Source organism: Talpa europaea, assembly GCF_964194135.1.
Source record: "Talpa europaea genome assembly, chromosome: 1".
In the NCBI taxonomy this organism is placed as follows: Eukaryota; Metazoa; Chordata; class Mammalia; order Eulipotyphla; family Talpidae; genus Talpa; species Talpa europaea.
In genome coordinates, this window is record NC_140073.1 from 44722028 (window position 1) to 44743845 (window position 21818).

Consider the following 21818-nt stretch of genomic DNA (forward strand, 5'->3'; position numbering starts at 1 on the left):
TTCATTGGAACAGAACAGGCAGGTTCCCTGAAATACACCTCTGAGAGAGCAGGAGGAAAGACAGGAGAGGTCTGCTACGCCATGTGTGTTGCTCCCCGGCCAGGGATTGACCTCACCCTGCAGTGGCTGCGGACAGCTTCATAGGCTGTCTCTTAACCCCTTGCGCCACCATGGAGGCCCCCCATGCCAGTTTTTTAAGCAACTCTTGCCAGTATCTTGTTGTTTATCTTCTACTTCTTTTTTTCTCATTTTGTTTTTATAGCACCAATTATCTGATTTTCCCAAGTTGTTGTCAACTTCATCTCAAGGTTATTGTTAGCTGCCAGGTTAAACGTAGTCTTAATTCCCTCAGGTGGGTGATTAGTAACCAATCTGCAGAATCCCTCTTCTGTCTAGATGGAACTCAGTTTAGAGTTGATCCACAGGTTAGCTTCTCTAAGGGATGGAATTACTACTTTGGCCTCCCTCAACTGGATCTCTTTCCATGCTCTTGGGAAGAACTAATTGGGTGGACCAGTGATTACAAATGATAATCCCTAATAAGGTAATTCCCTCATTCGGGTTCACCAAGAGACCTGCTGGGAGAATTTCTTGCTAAGATATACAGTAACTGAAATACCAACTTTTCACCCTATATTCTCCTCTTTACGTGGGATCTCACGAGTTATCCCCCCTACCCTCCATGTTCATTCTCTAACAATATACTCCAAGGATAAACCCACAGACCTCTTTGTACCTCTTAGCACAAAAACACAAGAGTCAAAATAATGTCAGACAGTTGAATGAATGAAGTTGATCTCATTTACCAAGCTGTCTGTTTTCCAGGGCTTCCGGAGCCTGCGTCGTCTAGCTCTCAGCCTGCCTGCATCGTGGGTGCTGCCTTAGCATCTGCCACCTAGAGTCTGCATCTAGACAATAGTGTGCTCCAGATGTCTCAACCTAGAACTTGTGTTCCTGACAAAGATATGCCTCCCCTTCCTTTGTACTTCAGCCAGCATTCCTGAATCTGCTATCTTATGTGAAAATTGACCTTTTCCTTAGTACTTGACACTGAGAGTAACTGTCTTTCCTAGGAGCCCTACCCAATTCCTGTTCAACAGAATGGGACCCTGCTGACCCTAACCACAGGCAGGTCATTTGTCCTTTCCCTGTGTTCTCTTGGGGCAGAAAGCGAATTTTAGGAAGACTTGGATGGCTTGTGATAGTGCTGGGTGAGTCACTAGGAATTCATTCATTTATTGTCAATTCCCACCGCATATATTGCTCAGACTGAATGACAGGTCTTCTGCTGGAGCTCAGAGGCTGGCAGATTAGACCAGAAAGGAATATGGGAGAAGGGCTTCCAAAATAGGATAAAAGGGTAGATTTTGCTTCCAACCCTGAGAATTCCAGTGCTTTTCTTATTTCTACCCAGAATTTGAGTTAAGTGAGCTTGGCTTTGCTCAGGAACACCAGGGGCGCCCCCTGAGCCAAAGCAACCTGAATTGCAAGAATATCCTTGGCCTTATACCCAGAATCCGATCAGTAGTCTAGGGAAAATAATTTGCGAAAGCCATGATACCTCCTTCCTTGCATTCATTGGCCAACTCTTTCATTTGTTCAAGCAGTAGTTATTTATTACCCATCTACACCGTGCAAGTGTGACGAAGGACACCTTTACTCATGTCACTGTTGCCCACATCCAGTAGTAGCCCTGGTCGGTTTTTTGGGGGATAAAATAACATAAAATATATCATTTCAGCCATTTTTAAGATTAGTGGTATTAAGAACATTAACATTGTTCTGCATCCACCATCCATACATAGAATTCTCTTCATTTTGCAAAACTGAATCTGTATACTCATTAAATAGCATCTCCGTGGTCCTACCTTCTCTCAGCCCCTGGCAGAAACTATCCTACTCTCAGTCTCTGAATTTGACTGCTCAGGTACCTCATGTTTGTGAAATTTACAGTATTTGTCCCTTGTGACTTCACTTAGCATAATGCCCTCAAGATTCATGTATGTGTCAGAATTTCCTTCCTTTTTGAGGCCGAGTAATTGCCGTTACATGTATAGACCACATTTTCAGTCCTTGTCACTTTCCATGGTCTTGTACATTCTGTGATCACAGGTCTTAGAGGGTCATAGTTGAATTCATAGTCAATGGAGCTGGGCCACCTATGAGGAGAGGAATGAGGCCTGTGTCATAACCTGGCATTACGCCCTCTGAGAATGGTTTGATTGAAAGAGATCTGTGACTGACTAATTTCAGAGATCCTAGAAATGAAGCCATGAGCTTTTGTAATTTATGAATAAACTTTCTCAATTCTTTTTCACTATTGTGTACTACTCTGTTAGTGTAGAACAGCTCTTTGTTTTGCTCACATGGAGAAATTTGTAATCTGAATTAAAATAGCTGTAAGTTGAGTCAAAGGAACCTTGGATGACGTCTGTTTTTTCCAGCTGCTCACTGTGAGGTCATAGGCTTGTGACAGCCAGTCGGTATAGTTTCCATTCACACCCAGAAGTTATGTTGGAATGGGGTCGTAGGGTGGATTGTGAAATAAGCCTATTTTCTGACGAGTTACTTTACCTCTCTGGTCTGTTTTTCTTAGCTGTAATAATGCTACTGGACTTACAGGATTGTAAGGACAATTGGATTAATGTAAAGCACTTTGCAGAGTGTCCTGGCCCTAGTAGATGATGATGATGATGGCTGCTGTTTATTAAGTGCCTGCTCTACAGTACTGCTAAACATAAAATTACACATTTTCTGTCTAATCACCTGGAGCACAGAGCACCTATAAGATTTGTCTTTGTGTCTCATCACACCAACACACAGAGCAAGACATAGAACCAACAAATTATATATCACTAGTATATACCAGTTTGTCTCTTGATGCCATCTGTTGTCTGAAGGCATCTCAGTCCACTCTGTGGCATACATTTTTCTTTAACCCTGAGACAAGGGTGTTTTTTTTAGTTTCAATAATATTTATGAAGTCATCTTCTTCAGTTGCCTAAATACCAGCTCGGTTCTGCTACCAGGTCTCTGGCCTCGTGCTACCAGGTCTCTCTCCTCCCTTGGGCACCAGCCCCTTCGCTTGTCGAGAGAGGATTGGACTAGACAAGCTCTCAAGGCTTTCCTGGCACAAGTTTTCTGTGCTGTTCTCTAGTGTGGAAAGGAACTGAACACCTATTGGCTGCAAACTCCTGAGCTGTGTGAGACTCGGGGTGGTAGCGTTCTTGTTTTCACTATGTTCACTTGGAGCGCTTACTCCCACTTTGAGTAATCTCAGACCTTCTCCACTCTCAAATCTCTCACACTCCTTCTCCCTGTCCCTTCATTCTAGTTACTTGAGAAACTAGAAACCAAACAAATTCCCATTTTCCTGACACTGTATTTACAGATTTTCCTCCCCTTGCCTCCAGTCCGAGTCGGGTGAGCGTCCTTTCTCCGCACGGACCGGCCCTGTCCTCTGGGCTCCACACCTTCTCGCCGGCTCAGGAACCCTGTGTGCTGTTGACTCTTCCCCCTGTCACTGTTTCTCTCTAAAGGGCTCTTCCCATTCACTTTTTCAACATTCTTTTTTAAAAACCTCCTTTCTTTGTCTCACTTTCTCCTCTATCTACTGACCTATTTCTTGCCATTTGCCGCTGGACTTAAGAGAAAGTGCCTGTGTCCTTTGAACCACCTGTCACTCACCCTTCAGCCCATTCTCATCTAGCCTCAACTGAAATGGCTCTGACTTAGGTCTCCGGTGACTCTATCACTAATTCTGGGGGACTAATTCAGATCTCAGGAGTCATTAATGCTTTCCTTCTTAAGAAGCTTTTCCTCCTTGGCTTTATGTGACATTACCTTACCCAGGTATCTTTTTGTCTCTCTGATACTTCTCTCCATTGCTAATTTTATTTCTCTTAAATGTTACTGTTCCTCTGAGTTCAAACCTAAGAATCTTCTCTGCTCATCACCTAGGTATTTCCCTTTTTGCATAACTTCCAGACCTCTAATCCAAAACTCCTTTTTTTGAGCTCCAGACTTTTACTATTTAGCTATTTGCCATCACCAGTCTGTCCAGTTTCTCAGTTTTTCCTACCATCAGCTTAGTTTGCACCATCACCTTAGCACAGGCTTCTATCTATTGCTTTTAAACAACTGCCATTGTCTCTGAATTCACTTTGGCCTTATCACCAATCCATTTTTCACACAGATGACTGATATTTTCTAAATTTAAGGCGGATCATGCCACTCCTTAGGAAAGTCTAAGATGACTTCCCATTCAATTCCAAAATCCTGCGTGGCCGTTGAGATCTTAACTGCTTTCCTCACATCTCTCTAGCCACATTAGGTTCCTCTCAGTTTCTCAAGTACAGAAAGCTCCTTCCTGCCGCTTTCCTCTGCTGCTGCCTTCATTTCATTCCACTTTCTCAGCTTAGAATGTCACTTCCTCAGATGCCTCAGCTTAGTTAGGATCTCCTGTCATTGCACTGTTCTTTCTTGCCTTTATGATAATTAGTTTTTGTGTAAACATTGTTCTAACTTTTATAATCTTGTGTTCTGCTTATTTTTAAATAGAAATTCTAAAGTCTAGCTAACGTTATACCTTCTAATTCTGCCAACAATCCCATAATGCGTTTCTGATAACACTGACATTACTTGACATGGTGACAGGGAGGAGAGAGCAGGCTGTCTCTGACACTGTTGAAGTCAGTGAGGAGGCAGCTACACCTCTGTGAGTCCGAGTTTCACTTAGATCTTAGTCATGGGATAATGGATCTATCATAGGCATCTTTCCTCACATTTAAATTATTCACCCATTTCTCCTCCAACACCTTCCCTCTATCTCTAGCTCCTGTGTAAGTCCTCTTCCTAAACAACTTATTTTGCTTTTCTCCCCCTCTCTTTGTCCCACTGCTGTAATATAAAAGATTGTGCTTCAGTGAAACTATCTTAACTTCCGGAGAAGAAAAATCAAAATGTGATCAAAGATAAAAGTTTATCAAATTAAAATTTTGACAATATAAAAAAGTGATTCAATCATTGGTTGCCTGAAAGCATTCTTTGTTTCTTTTCTAAGATGATGATGATTAATTTCTTTCTTCCATGAGCCCATAGTTTTGAGGATTGCACCCGCTGGGCTTAGGACATTGCAGCGGGCATGCTTGCTTCTGACGCAGAACTCATAAGCCACGACTGTGGAACACTGCTGTGTCTTTGGCCACTTCTGCCTAATGTCACTACAGATTTGTCTAGCTTCATTTTCTGCCATTGGTAGATATGCTTCATTTTCAAAACTAATGACTTTTCCCTCCAAAGTTCTTTCTTGTAGTCCCTACAGATAGAAATATTATGCCATAGAGTGGAGAGCACACACTAGACATCATCTTTGAAAGTTTATTTTTATATAAATTTATAATTTTATTATAATTTTGGAGATTTTTTCAACTTCACAACTTTCCCATGTGACTTAAAAGTATGTCTACACTCCACTAATGGGAGATAATGGCAGTTTCATTTCTTGAGTTGAACAGGGGGCGTCGATCTCCAAGCTTCTTTTTTTTTTAAAGATTTATTTATTTTTATACAAGAGCTGGGGTACAGGCCAGAGGTGCGGGAGGGTGAGAGAATTCACCAGAGACAGAGCAGAACAGGTAGATTGACTGAAATACACTGCTGAGGGGAGACAGGAAAGGTCTGCCACGCCATATGGGAATCTCCCTGGCTGGCCGGGAACCAAACCCGCGCTGCAGAGTCTGTGGACAGCTTCACAGCGCTGCGCTCAACCTGCTGCGCCACTGTGAGGGCCTTGACATATTCTTGACAAACGGTAAATATCACCTCATTTTTGATGCTAGTCAATCCAGGTTGTCCTGATTCTATCTCATTCTACAACTGCAGTGCTTTTATTTCTTATAGCACAGAAATGGTCTCTAAATGAATTCCTGTTGTTTCAGTAATTTTTGAAAAATATTAATACTTCAACCTGGCACAGTAGCCATCCTGTTCAGTATTCTCTTCCCTGTAGGTTTCATGAGGAAAGAGGCCAAGTCTGTGTTTTTCTAGCATTCTGTTCCAAGGACTTAGTCCAGTAGCTGCCCATAATCCTTTGATGGAAGGAAGGAAGCATTTAGATGGGTTGTTTAAGTTTGGCTTTTTCAAGGGCAGCAAGATAGTGACAATGGAATAAAATTAGGTCAGTCTAATCTTCTAATCCTGAGAAATCATAAGGTCTCTTGGGCCCCTGTTCACTGAGGATCAGATACATGAGGTTCAACTGAAATCAGCCTCCCATACTTTACCCAACTCAGCCTCAGTGCCTCCCAGTACTTTCCTCCTGTGTGGTTTCTGGGAATGGTGGGATTGCTGGGGTCTTCATGACCTGACAGGCTTACCTGATGACTTTGTGGAGACTCTGTGGGACTTGGCCCTTCCTACCTGTTGTCACATTAGACTGATGGGGAGAAATCTAGAAACTTAACATACACTTTTCTGGATTCCCTTCTAATGTCATAACTTCATCTAAGTTCCTTTTGATTCTTCATCCTTTGCTCCAGTGTCCTAGCGCAGAACTCTGGGATGTCTAAGAGGAAGCGCTTCCTCAGAGCTCTCCTCTCTTGAGGTAGAGCGTTTCTCCTCCTCTTGCTGTACTGCCAGTACTGTGGCTCTGTTCCTGTGCTGCATGATAGTCTGGGCACTCATGTCAGAACAGAACTGGTTCAGATCACTCTTTGTTCTGTTGATGTGCCTAGAAGCTCTAAATCAGGCACATTTCAGAGCCATCAGCCTATTGAACTTTGGAGAGGTGTTTCTCAGAGGCTTCCCCACCCTCAGCATTAACATTCTAAGATCCCAGCTACGGAGAGCAGTGCAGTTAGTGGATTCCCATGGATCTGGTCCTGTCTCCTCTGACTTCCACTTGACCCTTTCCCACTGCCTTTGTACTCTTGACAAGCAGATCAAAACCTTTTGAGTAACTGGCCTTCACAAGTAATAGCTGCTCTTTCTGCAGCGTTCAGCAAAGGTAAGAGTCAGAGGATATGGGTTCTAGCCCCAATTTTTTTCTTTCTTTTTCTGGACTTTGATTTCTCCATTGAGAATACTGCTCTGATATTCTGAGACAGTAAGAGCACTCTGCTGAGTCCCTTGAGACAGTTTGGCAAGAAGGCAGGTACAGATAGAATTGTAATAAAAAAATTCAGAAGGCTTTAAAAAGTGTGTTATACTATATTTGTACTCCCTGCAACTGATAAGAGACTGATTTCAAATATCTACAAAGCGCTCACACGATTCAACAAAAACAAACAATCTGGTAAAAAAAAAAAAGTGGGCAGAAGAGCTAAAAGGACACTTCTTCAGAGAGGAAATGCAAATGGCCAACAGGTGTATGAAAAAATGTTCAATGTCACTTATAATCAGGAAAATGCTCATCAAACCCATAATAAGATACCACCTTACACCAGTGAGAATGGCCCAAATTAAAAAAAACTGGCAACAACAAATGTTAGCGAGGATGTGGAGAAAAACTCTCCTACATTGCTGGAGGGAATGCAAACTGGTCCATTCACTATGGAAAGCTGTGTGGAGGACCCTCAAACTACTAAAAGTGGAGCTACCATGTGACCCAGCAATTCACTCCTAGAAATCTACCCAGAGGTTACAAAAACATTAATTTGAAAGGAAACCTGCACCCCAGTGTTCATTACAGCACTGTTTACAATAGCTGGTTACAATAGCTAAGATATGGAAACCACTTAAATGCCCCAAAACAGATGACTGGATCACAAAGATGTGGTGTGTATACACAATGGAATATTACTCTGAGATCAAAAAAGATAAACTCATGCCATTTGAAGCTGAAAGGGATTAAGCTCAATGAAATACATCAGAAGGAAAAAAATATTGGATGGTTTCACTTATAGGAGAAAACATGGGGAGACCTTTATACAAGGGATCAGGAAAAAAAACTAGCAGGCAAACTATAAATCAGAGCTATTCAGCAGGGGAAGGAGAGGGTTCAAAACAGGGGAGGGAAGAGCACAAGAGACTATGGTGACACTTCATGGGTGACTTGGTGGTGGAAAGTCATGGAGATTACACCTGAGAGGAGAAATCAAGCATAGTACAAAAATGAACAATGATGGGGGCCTCCCAGGTGGCGCAAGGGGTTAAGACGCAGCCTATGAAGCTTACCGCAGCCAATGCAGCACGAGTTCAGTCCCCAGCCAGGGAGCTACCCACATGGCGCAGCAGACCTCTCCTGCCTCGCCCGCTGCTCCCCTCAGCAGTGTATTTCAGTCAGCCTGCCTGTTCTGTTCCCCACTCTGTCTCTGGTGAATCCTCTCACCCCCCACACCTCTGGCCTGTACCCCAGCTCTTGTGTGCATAAATAAATTAATCTTGAAAAAGGAACAATGATGTAAAAAATACATAAAAATTTTTAAAAATAATAAAAATGTATTACATAGTTTTGCAAGATGTGAAGGTTCTGAGATTAGTTGCATAACAATGAATATATATAGTTAATACTACTGAACTGTATGTACATTTAATAATAGTTAAGATTTTATATTATGTGTCTTACTATAATTATTAGGACAATGTAAAAAATTAGGTCATAGAGAGTTTTAACAAATGAATTTCAAGTCCTTTCCCTTGGGTTAAGAGGGAAATGTAATGTAGCTACTTAACAGTAAACCATAGGGAAAGTGTGCAATGGTGCAGCAGACCTCTCCTGGCTCGCCCGCTGCTCCCCTCAGCAGTGTATTTCAGTCATTCTGCCTGTTCTGTTTCCCACTCTGTCTCTGGTGAGTCCTCTCACGCCCCACCCCCACACACACCTTTGACCTGTACCCCAGTTCTTATATGCATAAATAAATCTTTAAAAAAAAACTTGGAATTTCTTCTTGGAGCACGGAATTGATTATTCATTGTAATTAACTGTGGTAGTAAATAATATTTAAAAGTAATATACATTTGGGCCTCCCCTGGTGGCGCAGCGGTTGAGCGCTGGGCTGTGAAGCTGCCTGCAGCCTCTGCAGCACCGGTTTGATCCCCGGCTGCTCCCTGGCCACCTGAGGGAGGGTCCCACATGGCGCAAAGACCTCTCCTGCCGCCCGCTGCTCCCCTCAGCAGTGTGCTTCCGTCCTTCTGCCTGCTCTGCTCCCCGCTCTGGCTCTGGTGAATTCTCTCACCCACCCGCGCTTCTGACTATACCCAGTGCTTGTATAAATAAATAAAATAAAAAATTAAAAAAAAAAGTAATATACATTCATCAAGGAAAAATTGAGTACAGAAAAGTACATTAAAGAAAAGCAATCTGGGGTCTCCCTGATCATGCAACCTGTGAAGCTGTCCGCAGCCTGAGCAGCCATGGCGCAGCAGGCCTTTCCTGACTCGCCCGCTGCCCCCCTCAGCAGTGTACTTTGGTCAGTCTGCCTGTTCGGTTCCCCACTCTCTCTGGTGAATCCTTTCACCCCCCACGCCTCTGGCCTGTACCTCAGCTCTTGTATGCATTAAAAAAAAAAAATCTTAAAAAATAAAGCAATCATCTATGATCCTACTACTAAAACATCACTGGTGTGACCATTCTGATATATTTCCTGCTCTGTTTTCTTAGTATAGATTTGTACTTGTCTTTACATGTGGCACCACTTGATTTTTGTGCCCTGCTTTTGACATCGTTATATCTCAAGCTTCAGCTGAGTGGCTGCAGCGTGAGCCCCTTGTGTGTGCGCTGTAATTGATTTAGATATTGTTCTGTTGTTGGTCACTCATGGTTATTTCCATTTCTTTGCTTTTTAAATATTTTTTCTGTTGTCTAATATATGTAACACCGAATATACCATCATAGTTGTTTTTAAGTACACAATTTGGTGCGTTACTTTCATTCATGGTGTTATGCAACTGTCATCACTATTTCCAAAATTTTTCATCCCCCCAAACAGAAATTCTGAGCCCTTTGGACAGTGACTCCTCACTCAGCCCCAAGTTGTCTCCAGCCTCTCTCTCTCAGTTTTCCTAGCCTTGATATTTTGTATAAATGGAATCATAACACTTGTCCCTTTCTGTTTGACTTATTTCACTTTACTAAGTGACTTATTTCACTTAGTAAAAAAATGACACATGTCAACTTTTTAGGAATTAATAATAATTGTATTTCATTGTATGGATGTGCCACGTGTTGTGTCTCCATTAATCTGTTGACTTGGTTTGTTTTCACATTTTGTCTGTGGCGAGTAATACTGCTATGGGGGTTGGTGTGCAAATGTGCGTTTAGTCTGGTTTTCCTTGGGGGGGGGGGACTTATATACCTAGGAAGGAACTTGCTGTGCCATGTGGTAATTCTGAGCTTGACTTCTTGAGGAATTACAGACTCTTCTCTTCAATTACAAATAATGTTTAAATGAATATCTTTGCATGAAGCTTTGTGACCTGCTACTTATTTCATAATTCTTGAAGTGAAATTAATGAGTTAAAGATTGTGGTAGTCTGAGACATGAAACTGTCCAACAGAATTGAACCTCCTTTGCTGTTGTCGGAAGTGTTTGAGAATGGCCTTTCCAGCAGTGCACGGGGTAGTTCACTGTTCTGAATTTGTCGAAGGAAGGCCGCCCACCGCCATGGAACTGTAGTCTGGCCACAGAGTGGCTCTCCCTGCAGCTCCTCATCCCTATCCCTCCTCCTCCCATCCCCTCACCTATGGTGCCGACCCAGCCTGGCTTTCAGGTCTGCATCTTGGTTCCTAACCTCTCTCTGGGCTGAGCGGTTCTCACCTTTCACCCAGCAAAGACAAGGCTGATTTATTAGCATGTGAAAGATGCTCTCCGGTCCTGCTGCCCCTGCCACTTTGCCGCCTCTCCAGCGGGCGGCTCTCCTACCTTCCCATTTTGCCCGATTCTCACATCTTTCCTCTCCTCCCAGTTCTACAGTGAGTCGGGCATGCCTACCAAACACCTCTCGGACAGTGTGTGTGCCGTGTGTGGGCAGCAGATCTTTGTGGACGTCAGTGAAGAGGGCATCATCGAGAACACATATAGGCTGTCCTGCAACCATGTGTATCCTGCCCGCGCACCTGGACCTCGCTTGCGCAGCAGTCAGGGAGGGAAGGGGTGCTCGTGACCCTGGCCAGCTGTGCAGACCTTTGCCTGTTGGACAGTCAGTTCAGGGCAGACATTTGGGGGATGTTCCCTGTTGGGGACGCCAACACCAAGGGGTGGAAGCTGCAGCTTCCCACGCCCTTTCCAACAGATAGGAGCCACATGTGTGTGTGCATATTTGTGGGCACTGTGTTCCCAGCATGTGCCTGCCGTTCCCGCGCAGGAGGCGCTCACTCGTCCCATTTAAGACCCTCGTCTTCAGGGTGTAGTTCAGGAGAGATCGTGAGGTTCAACATGTGCTTCCCCGGAGCTGAATTCCCAGCTCCCTCTCCAGCCAGCACTTAGCTGGAAAGTAAAGGGAAGGGAACTCATTTCCAGACCGCTGGACCAGCTGGATAGGAAAGGAGCCTGCAGCTGCACTGCTGCCCCAGGAGTGGATCGGCCACAGGGGAGGAGCATCCTCTAACGATCCCTGTTTCAGGATCAAATCCCCCTGAATATCACTTCTAACTCGCACCTTGACAACTACCCGGGGCTGAACCCCATCCTGTCTGCCATTTCCTTGACCAAAATGCTCAGGTTCCATGAGTTCTGCATTCGAGGCTGGTGCATTGTGGGAAAGAAGCAGACGTGTCCCTACTGTAAAGAGAAGGTAGATCTCAAGAGGATGTTCAGCAATCCGTATCCTTTTGTTTGGTTTCTGGTTGGGGAGAAATTGGCCCCTCCTTCCCACCTGGCTCGTGGCCCAGGTCTACCATTCTGTTTGGCTTCTGGTCTGGGAAGTTGGGCCTAGAGCAGAAGAGAGGACTCACGGCTCAGCTTCCCATCATGGTTCCAGAACTCTCGAGGGTAAATTGGTAGTAATAGCGGCTCCGCTTACTGTGTGGCTAGCACTGCATTCAGTGCTTTACTGGGATTATCTTTTTTGATCCTCTGGCAGATTTATGACCTGGGTAATTACCCTTTATTTATTTATTTATTTTAGATTTGTTTATGTATACAAGAGCTGGGGTACAGGCCTGAGGTGTGGGGGGGTGAGAGGATTCACCAGAGACAGAGTGGGGAACAGAACAGGCAGACTGACCGAAATACACTGCTGAGGGGAGCAGTGGCGAGTCAGGAGAGGTCTGCTGCGCCATGTGGGTAGCTCCCTGGCCGGCCGGGGATAGAACTTGTGCTGCAGAGGCTGCGGATTGCTTCATAGTGCAGTGCTTAACCCCTTGCGCCACCAGGGAGGCCCCGGTAATTACCCTTTTACAGACGAAATGGTTTAGAAGTTGAATAACTTGTTCAAGGTTCCATTGCGAATGGGTGATGCCACCTGTGATGTGCAGGCTGGAGACCAGTGCTGTGCCAGAGCAGGTGTGGCTGCGGGACTCCCTCTCTTCACCTCTCCAACACAGGACCTATGCTCCTCTGCGCTGTCACTTCCTACCCTGCTGCCCTCACCACTGTGCCCTCACCCCCCATTCCTCCTGACTGTTAGAAAGTACCTGACCACTTTTCTGGTTCCGCCTTTAGATCCCCCTGAGATCAGGCACCCAGCTTTCTCCCCTCTCCTTTTTCAACTGCCCTTTCATTCTGCTCCAGGGCTTCCTATCCCTGGACACAGCTGGGCTCTGTGGGGTGCTCTGCAGTCCCAGCATGTTCCCCCGAGCAGGGGACGCTGACTCTTTTAAGGTTGCTTGCTTGGTTCCTCAGGGCTAGTTCAGGGACAGTTAAGTAACTCCAGGGCCAGACTGAGGCTTGGGGCTGCCTTAGTTCTCAGGGACTGGCTGATTTTGGGTGTGAGGGTCCCCACAGAGTCTCTTGAGATTCAGCCTGTGTCTCCCTATAGACTGAATTCCCAGTCTCCACCTCCCCACCTCCCTGCCTCCAGCTGTCTTGCCCAGCATTTAGCTGTAAAGTGAAGGAAGGGAGCTCATCTGCAGGGCTCCTTGGCCTCAGTAGGGCCTGCTACTTAATGCCTCTGGCTAGGGGTTCCTCAGAGCCTTTGCCAGGGGTCATCCCTATGTCCAGTCTCTTGCTCCCTACTCCCTTGTGCTTCTGTCCTAGATTTAACCCATTTCTTAACCTAAAAAGCTTTCCATTTTGGACTTTAGAAGAGCCTTCAGGGTTACCTGATCCCGCTCCAGCCTCCCTCTGGCATCATCAGGCAGACAGAGCCTCAGACTCTGTTCTCCCACAGGCTGCCCCACCTTAGAGAAGGTTTTATAGGACGCCCCCTTGCATGTTGGTCATGGAGAGCAAAGTTTCACCTCTCGCCCTCTCTCCATGACTGTCCAGTCCCCTGTACCAGTCCCCTCCACCTCCTCCCCACATACTCTGGGTTTAGGCCTTCCACGAGAGGTCACCACAGAGGCTGGGTGGACATAGCCGGGGAACTCTGCATTCCCAGCGTGTTCCCACAGCCCCTGAGCAGGGGCGCTGACTCCTGTAGGGTTGCTTGCTTAGTTCCTCAGGGCTAGTTCCGGGACCACTAGCGTTCTTCATGGGCTTCCTTTACGGGCTGATCTCTGTGGAGCAGCTGGAAAGTGTGGGCCTGCGCTGTTACCACTCCCCAGACGGTCCTTAGCAGCTTAAACACATAGTGTCTTTTCTTTAACACCCTGTCAGCTGGGAGAGGCCTCACGTCATGTATGGACAACTGCTGGATTGGCTTCGATACTTAGTGGCCTGGCAGCCTGTCATCATTGGCCTGGTGCAAGGCATCAACTATATCCTGGGCTTGGAATAGTCAGGAAGAAGAGCATCCACCCGCCACGGACCTCAGGGCACTCTCCTCCCTGCGTTCTAAGACCTCCTGGGTGGGAAAGACTCAAGGGGCGCTTGGGCCACTCAGGACCCCTTCCCCCGACTGTGTCCAGACTGGGGAGGGACGTGATGGAGAGCCAGCCAGTGGAGCTGTCAGCAGTGGGGCTTTTTAAAAGAAAATTATTTTGATGAATATCTCTAAAAACCTTTTTTATTGTGGAGCATAGGATTTGCTCTAACTCCCCCAGGCCTCACCCTCGCTGCTTGGGCAGGCGGCGGCAGAACCATGTTTTGGGGTTAAAGGCGTCCTCTCACCTCTGACTGGGAGCTTCAGCTCCCCCGTCCCCTTTCCTTCCCTCCATGGGGCTCAAGCCAGGGACCCTCAGTGTGGAAGAGCCAAAGAGCTCTGGCCGGTGCCACAGAAGAGCGCTGAGGCGTAGCCCCCCCCACCCCGCCTGGGACCTGGGGGACAGCAACTCTCTCCCCTGTTCCGGCGCGGATCGGCGGGTTGAAGCAAGTAAAACCTTGTGACTTTTCCAGCAAGGGAAGCCCTGGGGCCTCAGAACTCATCGAAGATTTATTTGGGGTGGGGGGGCAACCAGACGCTGCAGCAGCATGATAACCTGCCCCCAAGCAGGGCTGTGCTCGGCCGAGCACAGGGGCCGTCCATGCATAGCCGGGCTGCAGGGACTGCTTCAAGCAGGGATTGCGCAAGCTGTTCCTTGGGCGAGGAAGTAGTGACATGTGCCAAAGGTTGCTCTGCCACTCCCTTCCTTCCCTGAAAGCCCGGGCGAGCGTGCGTGCGTGTGTGCGGGCGGCAGAGCCTGTGACAGATGTAAGCCCTGTGGTCAGCGTGCCCGCGAGGCTGGCAGAGGACTTCCCCCGGGGAATATCCCTCTGTCAGCCCCGGGGCTCGTGAGCCTGGCCTGGGCCTGGCAACTGGAGAGGTGGGGCGGGCGGGAGAAGAGGGCGAGGCCCAGGTGAGAAGGGGATTCTGAAAAGGAACTGAGGCGGGAGGAAAATGTCAGCTAGAGCCCCGGCGAAGAGGAAGTACCTGTCGTTGACATCTAAAATTGGGAGTAGCTCCAGCTCCGCTCCCGGGAATTTTGAAGGAAGTGGGAGGCAGGCACTGGCGTTCAGCACGGGCTCCCGAGGGAATCTGCCGGCTGGGCCGCCCCTTCAGAGGCAGCACGAGTCAGCAAGATCTTGTCACTCTGTTTTGAATAAAGCTCCATGAGCTGGGTTGGAAAGCTGAACATCCATCTTGCTTTTCTTCTCCCACTTTTCTCCCTGGGGTCGCCGGGCTCCCTCGCCTTTGCTGCCTTTTGCTGCTCCCATTTGAGAGCTGGGGCTGGGGTGGTGGGGTGCCTGGCTCCTGTTCTGGGGCATCTCTGGGCCCCTTTCAGATCTTACCGTCGGAGGTCAGTGCCCGGCTGCCCTCCTCCCTTCCATGGACCACTTGGCACTTCGTCTTCTCTTACCCAGCTGCACCTTCTGTGGTCGCGCACTGCTCGTGCCCGCGCGCCCTCTCGAGGGTGGAAGGGGGACTGACCAGAGCGTTTGGGTTTCACCCTTTTACTTTCATCCCCAGTGGCCATGTCAGGCTTGCGTGAGAAACCGAGGCCAGGCCGTCCAAGGCACGCTCTTCAGCCTTCAGCAGTCCTGGGTCCCACCATCTCCCAGTGCCCCGACTCTCCCTCCCCTCCTCACCCCAGCCCCAGGTGTCTCTTGGGTTGGTCTCACCGCCTGACCATTCCTCTGTAGCGTGCAACTTAGGAACTGAGGCAGGAGGAAAATGTCAGCTAGAGCCCTGGAGAAAAGGACGTAACTCTCGTGTACATCTAGAATTGGGACTGTGAGTGATTTTGACACACACACAGAGGCACAGCAGATGACGGCCCGAACCTTCTCCAAACCCTGTTCCATCTCCCGGCCTCCCTGGCTGTCGTCATACTCCCATCCTCCTCCTCACAGACATCACAGCTGTGAGGCCCTCAGGCCCCGTCCTTCAGGTTGGCTCACCGGGCCTGACCGCCTGCCTTCACGCACGTGTGCGCCTCTGACAGCACGTTCAGTGTTGCCCCAGGTGCTCGCTTGCCTTAACCCTCGTCCCGGCCCTGCCACCGCCCAGCTCCATTTGTCCCATCAGGACCAAACCAGCAGGTGAGGTAAGTCTTTTGCTCTTTTGGCCACTAAGCGGCCTTTCTCCCTCTGCCCTGGGAAGTGCCCTTTCCTCCTCCCAGGACCAGTTCTCCAGGTGCCTCCAGAAAAGGAGGAATTCGAAGCAGGAGCGTTCTTCATGGGCAACTTGGGAGGCCCAGGTAGGGAGAGTCTGGACTTCTGGTCCTAGGCTTGAACCCAGGCTCGTCGCTCAGCCGAGGGGCTGGGGTGAAGACGCGAGAAGGGTTTGCAGGGGGGAGGGTGGGTGCTGGGCTGATGGATGCGGAGAGTAAGGAGCTGAGCAGGATCAGAACGTGGATGGGCTGTTGATGCAGTTGAGCCTGAAATGGTCAGTGACCCAGCTTGGGGTCTCTAGTGCCTAAGAAAGCTGTCCCCTTGAGTATCAGGGCGAGTGTGAAGGAGCAGGCCTAGCAGAAGGGGCCCTCGAAGTCCTGACCCTTGGCTGAGATGGACGAACTGCACTATGAGACTCTCACTGGTTCACACTGCATGGCCCTGGGCTGACAGCAGAGCCCCGTCCAGCATTAAATTGGGGGGAGGGGGAGGGCATGACTACTGGCTCCACAAAAGCTCAAGCTCTGAATTCCCTGGCTAGAATAAAAGTGAAGGTGAAGCAGTGGGAAGGGGCTGGGCATCCCCAGCATGTCACTGTGCTCTTCCCGGGGCCAGCTCCGCAGGGAGGCGCTGGCCTCTCTTTATGACTAGGAAAGCCCTGGCTCCGTGGGCCTTCTGCTTCTCTCTCTGCAGCGACGGGACTCGCTTGGACCACCACCAGCGTATGTTCGCGGTAATAAGAGATGGGGGTGCAGGAACCGTCGTTTGAGGGGCCTCTGGCTGTATTTCTAAGTGCTGACCGAGCCTCTCCCGATCCAGGACGCCCGTTCTCAGGGAGTTCCCAGCGGCACAGATGGATGGGACACACAGTGCGTTCACGCCCAGGGAGAGGCTCTGGAGTCTTCGGAAAGGGGGGCGGGCATGCTTATGGCGGGCGACAAGTGGCTGGATTTTCTTCCCCTTTTTGCAGCCAGTTTAAAACCCAGGAGGAAGTTGGCACAGATCTGTGAAGGCAGGCAGCCGGCTCCCGACACAAGCGTCAAGGCTATGAGACAGAACTGGACACCAGGTGGGACGTGGCGCTGTGGGGCGGGTGGGGTCTGAAGAGAGGGGAGCAAGCCTTAACCCGCGTGAACGTCTACCTTTGTGCTGTTGCTTTCAGCCTTAGTCCGATGTTAAGGCTCTGGCCGCATTCCAGACTCTTCCAGGAGGCGGGGGCTGAGGGGTCCACCGATTCCCTCAACCAGAGTTAAGACCAGCCAAGAGCCGAGCTAGGATGCGGGGTGTCCCCGGGCAGCGGGACAACTGCTGACTCTGTGTCTTGTCCTCAGACCCCAGCCCTGTGCGTGTCCTGCTCCTGTGTACCCACATTGTCTTCCACCTGGCCGGAGCCACAGCTCTACCTCAGGCCACCACAGTTGCCACAGGCTCGGTGATGATCGCACCGGACCCTGTCCCGTCCTGGTCCCCGATGATCCCGGCAGCTGAGCGGTGCCCGGCGCTGGAGGTGACCTGGCCTGAACTGGAAGTCCCACCGAGTAAGGAGCGGTCGGAGGGCAGACTGTGGGCCCAGGGACCTACGGGTGAAGTTGACTCCTGAGCACCCCCTTTTGCTGTGTAACCCGCTGCCAGCCTGGCCAGCGCGCTCGGAGTGCTCCCGCCCCTGCCCAGCTGTGCGTGTGGGCACAGGCTCCCAAGCTGCTCCCTCCCAAGGGGACAGACTGACGAGGGGAATGGTCGCGGGCTCCCGGAGCCTTCCCTGGCTGCCGCAGACAGTGAAGCTGGGCGCTAGTGAGGCCATCCTGAGAAAGCCCGGGAGACACCACCTGCAGCGGGACCCACTCCCAAATTCCTTGGATTTGACTGTGGGCCTCCCTCAGACACAAATGCACGTCCCCTTCAAGGGCTCCCCTGGTGTGTGGGGGACTGGGGGAGCTGGGGGGAGAGGGAGGGGCCTGCTCTGTGGAAAGGCTGACAGCCACACGTGTCCCTAGACGGAGTGCTGACCTTGTCCTGTACGGCCTGCAGCCGCTTTCCCCACTTCAGCATCCTCTACTGGCTGGGCAACGGCTCCTTCATCGAGCACCTCCCAGGCCGGCTGTTGGAGGGTGGCACCAGGTGAGGCCTGGAGGAGTGGGGCAGCAGGAGGGGGGCCTCCTCCCTGCTCCCCTCACCCCTCCCCTTCTCCGTACAGCCGGGTACGCCACGGCCCGCGCACTCTGCTGCGGAGGGCCTTGGTGCTGGAAGAGCTGAGCCCCACCTTGCGCAGTACCAACTTCTCCTGCGTCTTTGTGGACCCCGGACAGACTGTCCAGCGCCACATCGTCCTGGCCCAGCTCTGGGTGAGGAACCTGAGGGACGGTTTCCAGAACAGCAGGAGCAACTCTGCTCCGGTGTGGGGTGGACTCTGCCCAGAGTGTCCCCGGCTGTTGTCCAGCATGCTCCCAAGTCCCCAGGCCTGAGGTAGCAGCAGAAAGGACCCTAGAACCCAGGCAGGGGAGGCCTGTCCTGGAGGAAAGTGACAGGTGACTCTTGCCCCCTTGACCTTGACCCTTGTCTGCTTTCCCTTCCTCAGGAGGGGCCGCCCCGACTCAAGAAGCCCCACTCTCCAGCCGCAGCCCATAGCCGCCAGCATCAGCGGGATCGGAAACCAGTTTGAGGCTGGCAGGCACCTAGCTCCTTGGCCAGAGCCTGGCGCAGCCTACCTGGAGCGGGACGGCGGCCAGGCAAGCAGCACTCCCTTCACGGCCTTGGAGTCTTCTGCCCCCCCCCCCCCCCCGGGCTTTTGTTCTTCCTCTCACCGAATCCAATGTCCCTCCCGTGTCTGCCTCTCACACTGCTCTACTCAGCAGCCTCCAAGACCCATCACCCCCTCAGCCAAGGCCCCCAGAGCCCGGTAAAGAACTGTTTCTGGACGGCTCTCACTTCTGCCTGGGTGGATTCCCCACTGCCTCCACCGTGTCTTCCGTCAAGTCTCTGCTCAGCCACATTCCGCGTCAACTTAACCTTTTATTTGTATTTTGTTCTGTCCGCTAATGGACTGTCCCCGGAAGGAGCTGGGGGCAGAGCCTGCTGGGGCACACATAAATGATCTTGGCAGAGGTGTACTGACATCTGTTCATTTACCATCATTCGACTACAGAACTTGGCCTGTCCCAGGAGGGATTGCGGGAAGAGGGCCTGCCACGCAGAAGCTGAAGACAAACCCCATTCAGGGGACGTGAGTCTTCCGAAGAGAGACAGCGCCTCACTCTCCTCAGGAAGAGAAGCTAGAAATGGGGTGCAGGAGGGAGGGCCTTGAAGCTAAAGCAGGGACAAAGGTGTGCTCCAAGGAGCCCAAGTTTCCCTGCACAGATCAAGGCAGCTCTCAAGGGAGAAAAATAGACTTTATTTACAAGTAATAACATTTAGAAAAGATCCATCCCAACACTCCCAGTCCTACCCCAGGGACAGGCCTGGGGCAGGTAGGGGGTGAGCTGCCTCTGGAGGCTGCCCAGGGCCCACTGATCCTGGAAAAAGCATCCTCTGGGCCACCGTGTCCTTGGTTAGGTAACACCAGAGGGCGGGGTGCCCCCCCCCCCCCCCCCCAGTCAGTGACCAGTCCTAGACTTTAAGAGCAAGGGCCCTGTTAAGCCCAGCCACCAGGAGCAGCAGCACCTGCTCCTCCAATGGTCCCTTCTAGAGGCGGAGAGGACTGTCTGGGCCCAAAGCCAGCCTCAAATCTGGTTGCGACGGAGAAGTGACTTGCTGTTGGAAAACATCAGGAGAGGGAGAGAACCCAGGCTCCGGGCCACCTCCGACACCTAGCCAAGGTTCTCGTGTAGGGCCAGGCCAGGGGTCACTGTCTCTAGGGGTCTGGCCGCTGCGGGCCTGGGAGCTGAGAAAGGCACTGAGAGGGGCAGGAGGACGACAGCCAGGCGAGGCCAGCATCGGGACACAGGTAGGGCCAGTCACTGGTGCTGCCCTTTAGTGCTTTGCCTGAAAGAGAGAGACACAGTTGGCTGAGGGAACACAGCCCTGGGTGTTCAGCAGGAAGGAACAGCCCCCCAAGACAGAGCACTTGCTCTCAACCCCATCTCCGGTGGCCTGGCTGGGCCCTGCCTTGGATGCCACCCTTATGTGGGGCGTGCCCAGTGCTCCCACCACCCACCCGCTTTCCTTGGTGGTGAACCCCCGCCCCCTTTCCCAGTCAGTGCCTCCACCTTGCCCTTGGCCCGAGGGGTGGTGGCAGTGGCAGCGGTGGTCGTGGCAATACGTGGAGAGCGGCGGGTTCCACTGCGGATACTGGGGGAGGCCTTGGCTGGGGCTTTCTTTGAGGCCCCCCTCCGTAGAAGGCTATTCCCGAGCTTCTTGGGCGTGTTGAGGATACTGAAGGCCATTGACTGGCGGCGGTCAGCCTGCGGGAAGGGGCTGTCAAAATGGGAACTCGCCCACTGCCTCCCCAGTCAGTCCAACTTGTTGCTCTAGGCCTTTGCCAGCGAGGCCCCCGCAGGGTCTCTCTCCTGCCCCCGACTAACCTGTTTAACGGCCGCAGCTGCTTTCTTCTGCACCTCAGTAGTGCTCTGTTTGCGCCCTTCGTGTCGATCTCTGGGAGTCATGGGGCGCGGGAAACAGCTGGCCTTCTTAGACTAGGGGGGGCAGAGGCAGCAACAAGAGGACGTCACACCAGGACTCCCCCGCCCCCCTCCCCCCAATCCCTGCATCAGGCCCGTAGAGAGAGGAGTCTCCCCTTTAATCCACTTTCAAACTGGGTGACCGGGGCAGGGTGCTGCACGGAACATGACACAGGAGCTTACGTCACCCACCTCAGGGGTGCCAGGGCCTTGGTGGGACTCAGAGGAGACACGTTTGCGCTGCTGCCGGGTGGTAATGCCAGCGCCCTCGGCTATCTGGGCTGGCTGCATGCTGGCTCGGCGCAGGGTCTCCCGGGGGTCCCCGGTTTTCATCTCCTCATCTGTGATGGTAGCCAGGCTCAGGGAAGGCTGCATGAGGTGGACGTGTTAGCAGACCTGGAGGGTGTTGGCGGGCCCCTACCCGCACCGCCCTGACGCACGGTGCAGCTGAAGCCGCCCCACCGCAGGGCCACCTCCCTACTGCCTGTCCAGCCCCGCCCGCCCAGTCAGTCACCCTGAGCACCTCCCTGGAAGCGCAAGGTCACTCCCCTCACCCCCTCCCCGCCCCAGCCAGGCCAAGGGAAAAAGGTGAGCCAGCTCGGCGGGTCCTGCACAGGTGACCCCAAAGCTCACTCTAGATTCCAGGGGGTAGCAGGTCTTCAGGTGCGGGGGACAGACTCGGTTGCGCTGCTGCAGCTCTGCGATGCGGTTCCAGTCGTCCAGCTGCTCGGGCTCATCCTGGCACGTGCCCATGTAGAAGCTGTTCCTTCCTGTGGGGCACAGGCAAGTCAGTAAATGGGCTGCGAGGGAGCAGGCCGCCTGCTGGCCCTGGCACGTCACCAGCCTTTGCTAGCTCAACACTCTCGACTTGGAGTCTGTGCCCGTTTCCTGCTCTGCTCAGTGCCGCAGACGCAGAGTAGGGCCCACAGGCCATTACTACGCTGGGGCGTGCTCCCTGCTGTCCCTGGAGAGACACACACAGGCTGCGACGCCAAGGGAAACTAACGGAAGGCCAGGAATCGATGCCCAGCGGACCCCTCAAGGCCAGAGCCTCCAAGCGGAGTCTGAGGCTACGGCACCGGGCAGTCTGGTCCTTCTGGCAGCCCCTCACACCTGAGAAGGGCACGGGCTCCCG

The 21818-nt window shown here is 51.2% G+C and overlaps 3 protein-coding genes across 3 annotated transcripts in view; 2 read left to right on the forward strand and 1 right to left on the reverse strand.

Moving 5' to 3' along the window:
- Nucleotides 1-13818, forward strand: part of RNF121 (ring finger protein 121) — a gene marked incomplete at its 3' end in the record, with an annotated part of 84944 nt that extends 71126 nt beyond the window's left edge. The window contains exons 7-9 of the mRNA XM_084248520.1: nt 10906-11039; nt 11661-11762; nt 13698-13818. Of these exons, the coding sequence (XP_084104646.1) occupies nt 10906-11039; nt 11661-11762; nt 13698-13818 (357 nt within the window). The remainder of the gene's footprint in view (nt 1-10905; nt 11040-11660; nt 11763-13697) is intronic.
- Nucleotides 13819-17117: 3299 nt separating this feature from the next.
- IL18BP (interleukin 18 binding protein) lies at nt 17118-18729 on the forward strand (the record flags this gene model as incomplete). The annotated part of the gene is made up of 5 exons (XM_084247915.1): nt 17118-17139; nt 17402-17608; nt 18065-18188; nt 18265-18463; nt 18646-18729. The coding sequence occupies 5 exons, from the start codon at nt 17118-17120 to the stop codon at nt 18727-18729; spliced, it is 636 nt and encodes a 211-aa protein (XP_084104041.1).
- A 1291-nt stretch (nt 18730-20020) lies between these two features.
- The window catches only part of NUMA1 (nuclear mitotic apparatus protein 1), a gene marked incomplete at its 5' end in the record, with an annotated part of 30536 nt that continues 28738 nt past the window's right edge, over nt 20021-21818 (reverse strand). The window contains 5 exons of the mRNA XM_084243412.1: nt 20021-20048; nt 20273-20467; nt 20588-20698; nt 20876-21052; nt 21317-21453. Of these exons, the coding sequence (XP_084099538.1) occupies nt 20037-20048; nt 20273-20467; nt 20588-20698; nt 20876-21052; nt 21317-21453 (632 nt within the window). The 3' untranslated portion in view covers nt 20021-20036. The remainder of the gene's footprint in view (nt 20049-20272; nt 20468-20587; nt 20699-20875; nt 21053-21316; nt 21454-21818) is intronic.